The 6201-nt window shown below is 38.7% G+C and overlaps 1 protein-coding gene across 1 annotated transcript; it reads left to right on the top strand.

Annotated features, from left to right (window-relative positions):
• Window positions 1–203: 203 nt before the first annotated feature.
• Window positions 204–5927, top strand: LOC141085390 (uncharacterized). The gene is made up of 2 exons (XM_073570719.1): window positions 204–340; window positions 2786–5927. The coding sequence occupies exon 2, from the start codon at window positions 2881–2883 to the stop codon at window positions 5761–5763; it is 2883 nt and encodes a 960-aa protein (XP_073426820.1). The 5' UTR covers window positions 204–340; window positions 2786–2880; the 3' UTR covers window positions 5764–5927.
• Window positions 5928–6201: the final 274 nt, after the last annotated feature.

Genomic DNA, 6201 nt, shown 5'->3' on the forward strand with positions numbered 1-6201 from the left:
CTGTCCATTGGCCGTAGAGAAATTGATTCGATCATCTCCCGCCATGACCATAGAAGACAACCTCAGCAGAGTCCCTATTGAAAGAAAGATGGATTTCAAAGGGATTGGTCACTTCTTAGGACATTGGAAACATGTAGCCATTGTTGACCCTGGTAAAATCTAAAATGTACTTTTGTTTCAAGGTGGAACTTTCTCTTTTTTTTAGATTGTACGGAATCTGAAACTGCCGTAGTTAGGTGGAAAGTCGTCTTCTTATAGCAGAACTTCCTGATTTTCAGTGCAGAGTAGAAAGGGAGTCACAGATGACGGACTGAGCAGGACGGAGCTGCGATCACAGAAGGTACAAGATTACAGTTAGTAGATGGCTGTTACATAAAGTATCTAGTTCTATATTTACACATGCATCTGTATTTGTGCCTATATATATATATATATATATACACACATATGTATACTTTCTGTATACTATAGGGTTTATGACACTGTGTATCAGGTTTTTTTTATATCTCAGTGAACAGGAAGTTTATTGTTTCATTTCTTTACATTTTGCTTTGATACATTGTGTCAGGGGCAAATAACCTGCAAAATAAAAGGGGGCACTTAGCAAAAAATACCAATGTGGCCCTGTCCTCTAGGTCGCTGGAGGAGAGCAGCATACTCCTTTGGTCATGGGTTCCTTTTTGTTTTGGCCCACAATGTGATGTTCTTGGAGAAAAGGGTACGGGTACGGGAGATGAGGTTACCCCATCTCTGTCCTAATATTATTTATGGATCCATTCTTTTGCATGGTCCATGTCTTTTTTTTCCTACAGTTCTTACAAGATTGATCATTTTGAAAAATAATTTTTAGGCAAGGTGTGCCATAACGGGAACCACTATTTGCAGAAGTTCTGTACATGTGCAAAGAAGGGGGTGTTATCATGATAGGAAATATTGATAGGGGTTGTCCCTCTGTAACGTTAGGTTGCATGACTCGTTTTACAACTTTGGTATTAGGTCTCCTTCTTTCCCGCATGTTGTGATTATGCAATTGACATAGTTGAGCACTGTCACCTTGTAACGTTACATAAATATTTGTAAAAGGTTACTAAGGCATGTGATATTATCTAATGAGAAAAATCCCCAGCCAAAACATGTGATCTACCGTAAGGCAGTTCTAAGAAGAAAGACACCATTCTTGGGGTATCTACAGTTATGGCATCTACTGAAGGTACCGCCCCACTAGACCACAGGAGTTTATGATCAGTGTAAGTCCTTCATCAGATATCAAAGTGTTGCACTTTTTCCAAGCACCATTTCTCCTTCATTCTAAAGAGGTCAAGTCTACACCTATCAGAAAAAGACAGATCCTGCTTGCAGCCACCACTAAGAGGACCTCCTTTTATACAGATGTTTAATATTAGGAGGATCTATCCCAAGGTCTGGCGTTTCAGTTTAAGAACATTCTTTTGTTCCCCATAAAATAACAATTTTGTAGAACATTTTTTCATAACTCTCCATAGTGCCATTACTCTAAGATATATATGTCTAAATTGAAATTTGGGTGTCACTTGGAACTTTGTTCCTTGGGGATGTGCCTCATACTGTCCAATCAATGTTTCTGGTGTCAGATTATGTAGGTACAGTTAGGAGTTTCAGCTCCTTAACATGTGTCACCCTGTTTTTAAAGGGACCAAAAGTAATTGGACAGATTAAATAATTGTAAATAAAATGTTCATTTCTAGTACTTGGTTGAAAAACCTTTGTTGGCAAAAAGCTCATCAATGCAAAAAGACATGGGCGCTCACAGAAGACAACAGTGGTGGATGATCGCAGAATAGTCTCCATGGTGAAGAGAAACCCCTTCACAACAGCCAACCAAGTGAACAACACTCTGGAAGAACATTCTTTGGACAGATGAAACCAAGATCAACCTCTACCAGAATGATGGAAAGAGAAAAGTATGGCGAAGGCGTGGTACAGCTCATGATCCAAAGCATACCACATCATCTGTAAAACATGGCGGAGGCAGTGTGATGGCTTGGGCATGCATGGCTGCCAGTGGCACTGGGTCACTAGTGTTTATTGATGATGTGACACAGGACAGAAGCAGCCGAATGAATTCTGACGTATACAGAGCCATACTGTGTGCTCAGATCCAGCCAAATGCAGCCAAACTGATTGGTCGTCGTTTCATACTACAGATGGACAATGACCCAAAACATAAAGCCAAAGCAACCCAGGAGTTTATTAAAGCAAAGAAGTGGAATATTGTTGAATGGCCAAGTCAGTCACCTGATCTCAACCCAATTGAGCATGCATTTCACTTGTTAAAGACTAAACTTCAAACAGAAAGGCCCACAAACAAACAACAACTGAAAACCACCGCAGTGAAGGCCTGGCAGAGCATCAAAAAGGAGGAAACACAGCGTCTGGTGATGTCCATGAGTTCAAGACTTCAGGCAGTCATTGCCAACAAAGGGTTTTCAACCAAGTACTGTACTAGAAATGAACATTTTATTTACAATTATTTAATCTGTCCAATTACTTTTGGTCCCTTTAAAAACAGGGTGGCACATGTTAAGGAGCTGAAACTCATAAACCCTTCAATTTTAATGTGGATACCCTCAAATGAAAGCTGAAAGTCTGAACTTCAACTGCATCTGAATTGTTTTGTTTAAAATTGATTGTGGTAATGTCTAGAACCAAAATTAGAAAAATGTTGTCTCTGTCCAAATATATATGGACCTAACTGTATATACTATTTTATATATTTTTCCCATATGACCTCTTTTATCTTCTCTAGGTCGCTCATCTGCTTGATGTCCATATCATTGTGGAATATGGTAGTGCCACTCAACTCATCCTTCACTTCTGAGCCATTTTCTAGGACTGAGAAAAATGAAATGTGAACTCCTGGCCAACTCTTCAGGAAGGATGAAACTTCCCTTGGTCATCATACAGTTGTCAGCTCTTTTCATTTCCTCAGTGACAAGTTATGGGTTTAGAAACTGCATCCAAAAATATGAAAGTTATACCACTTTCGTATGCATGAACCGCTATGAACTAAGTATAGACAAGGTTGTATCTGATATCCACAGTACAGCTAAGGTACTCATTATATCTCAAAATATCATCAAAATTTTACCTCCCGGGAGCTTTCGTCATCTATCTCAGCTCAGGAGCTTGAATGTAAGCTTTAACCGACTGGAGACTGTTCAGTCAGGCGCCTTTGAAAACTTGGAATCCTTAATTTCTTTGGACTTGTCATATAATGAAATAGACACGTTATCCTCTGGAGTTTTTGATGGACTCCAAAGCTTAACCCATCTCTACCTACAAGACAATGCCCTTGTCTTCATATATCCTGAAGTCTTTGGACCACTTCTCAATTTAAGAAGTCTCAACTTGTCAGTCAACCACTTGAACAATTTCAGTAATGTTATCCATGCCATTCAGCCACTGAACCAACTCAAGAATCTCAGCTTGTGTAGTAATAGTATCATCCACCTGGTTCATGACCATTCACTTCCAAGCAACTTGTCCACTCTGTTCCTCTGCAAAAATGACCTTCAAGATTTGAAATGCCACCAAGATTTTTTCGTTAGGGTCAAATATCTTGACCTGTCCTACAATAATATCTCCACCACTGCTTTGCAAAAAGTTAACCTGAGTTATACAAACTATTTATCCATTGCATATAATCCTAATTTAGACATTCTGAAATTTTTGGAGAATCCCACAATACCACCTGAGAAGATTGACTACTCAGGATTAAATTTAAGCACTTCTGATAAATTGAGGGTATTGTGTTCCTATTTAAGAGGCAAAGAGCTTTCACACTTGAATTTAATTCGGAACAACATTACAACTTTGCCAGAGTTGGCATTGGAAAATTGTCCTTCAAGTGTCCAGGTGGACTTATCACTCAATAGACTTCATCACATCAACTGCTTAACGTTCCTCAAGCCCTCCAATTTTTCATCTTTGACTATCGAACATAACCTCTTAAAACGACTGACATCCTGTGACAATGTGACCATGTACCCGGAGCTTACGACCATCTCTTTTCGATATAACAGGATATGGACAGTGCAGGCCAACGCATTTAACTTTGCTCCAAATCTGATTGTGCTAAATTTGAACATCAATAACATAATTTTTCTGAACAAAGACTGCTTTTCTGGATTAAGCAATCTCAGGACGTTACGGCTGGATAATAATCTGATAACAGATTTGTACAAAAACAACTTTTTTGGTTTAAGCAAGCTTACAACTCTCAACCTCCGGAATAACAGGGTGTCTGTCATTTTCAACAGAGTATTCGAAAGTTTGGAGAATTTGAAAACATTGGATCTTGGAGGAAACAAAATTACCCAAGTTAAAAATGAGTCATTCTTTGGAATGAGAAGTCTTTCAAAGTTATATCTAGATTCTAACCAGATTCAACAAATTACCGGGGATATGTTCAGTGGCCTTGAGGCAACTTTACAGGTGTTGGATTTGAAGTCGAACAAGTTGCGCTTCCCATCTTCCCAAATATATGCTGCTCCATTCTCAAAACTTCATAATGTCTATGACTTGAAACTTCAGAATCAACAGCCATACGGTCTAACGGCAATTCCAAAAGGTTTCTTCAAAGGTCTCAACAGTCTAGATGCTCTTTATATGGGACAAAACAGACTTACCCGGTTAGCATCCAATGTGTTTGATGAGCTCAAAAATTTAACATATCTCAGCTTGGCAGAAGACTGTAATGGAGTCCAAAACCTCTCACCAGAAACTTTCAAAAACTTAGTCAATCTTAAATTCCTGGATTTGGAAAATATGTGTATTCAGTCTTTGAGTCCAGGAATTTTCGAAAACCTTATCAATCTCAGAAGACTCCAGCTAACAAAGAATGGATTAAGGCAAATAAATTCATCAATATTTGATAACATGACCAAATTGGTATACCTTGACATATATAAGTGTCCCCTTACATGCACTTGCGATAACCAGGATTTAAAAAGTTGGTTGAATTCATCAAATATACAAATTGTGTACGCCTATAATATAACATGTAGCAATAACCGTAGTGATTTTTTCCTAGACTTTGATATGCAAGTCTGTGACCGAGCTATAAAGCAAACACTTTTTGGCTGTTCTTTCACCTTCTTGTGCCTCTTAATGATCATTCCCATCATCCTCAGTAAATCCTACTGGCGAATTAAGTATAATTATTTCCTTTTTATCTCATGGCTGAACGAACGCTGGAATTCTAAAAAGGACCTCTACAAATATGATGCCTTTGTGTCCTATAACACTAGGGATGAAGACTGGGTGTATGAAACTATGATTCCCATGCTGGAGAGATGTTCTTCTTCAAAAGGACTTCGACTTTGCCTCCACCATCGGGATTTTCAACTAGGTAGGTACATCGTGGACAATATTGTGGACAGCATACACAATAGTCGAAAGACCGTTTGTGTGGTGAGCAGGAGCTACCTTCAAAGCGAGTGGTGTTCATTGGAGATGCAGTTGGCCAGCTATAAGTTATTTGACGAATTGAGGGACGTTCTTGTTCTCATATTTTTGGAGGACATTCCCTTACAAGAACTTTCCACCTACCACAGAATGAGAAAGGTCATGCTGAAGAAGACTTATGTCACATGGCCAAGTGAACCGGAGGCTCAACAGTTATTTTGGGCCAAAGTTAGAAAGGCTTTGAAGGGCGCTGATAAAGAAGATGATGAAGATAACTTTTTATTTAGTAATGATGAAGCCCTTTTTATTTCCAGTTGACCTTTCTAATCACTGTAGAGTCATAATGTATTGTAAATAAGTTGTCATAGCAAATAATTTTACTGGTTGGTATTATTGTGTTTCTAACCCATGTAGGCTTGTTTGATAGCACTTCTAGGATGGAAGTCATATGATTTCAATAAATGATGCCGATATCAGATATATTCCAATTGCATATTTATTTAGAAAGAAGGTATAAAGCAACTCATAGGTTGTATCTGGTATTGTAGCTCAGCCCCATTCACGTAATTTGAGCTGAGCTACAGGAACTGGAAGAACTTGGGTACTGAAGGTTGTTGTCTTGGACTAAAAAAGTCTTAAATTAAAGCGATAACTCACATTTGATCTCTGCAGTCATATGTGGCCTTGTCTAGGCTTCTATGTTGGCCTGCAGATCCGTCATTCAATATGATTGACTTTTTAACGACAGCACTCAAC

This window comes from Dendrobates tinctorius, unplaced genomic scaffold, assembly GCF_039654945.1.
Source record: "Dendrobates tinctorius isolate UK_male_01 unplaced genomic scaffold, ASM3965494v1 ptg000028l, whole genome shotgun sequence".
In the NCBI taxonomy this organism is placed as follows: domain Eukaryota; kingdom Metazoa; phylum Chordata; class Amphibia; order Anura; family Dendrobatidae; genus Dendrobates; species Dendrobates tinctorius.

Bases quoted from the DNA above. Each gene is read 5' to 3' on its own strand.
- LOC141085390 (XM_073570719.1), top strand. From the start codon at position 2,881: ATGAAATGTGAACTCCTGGCCAACTCTTCAGGAAGGATGAAACTTCCC.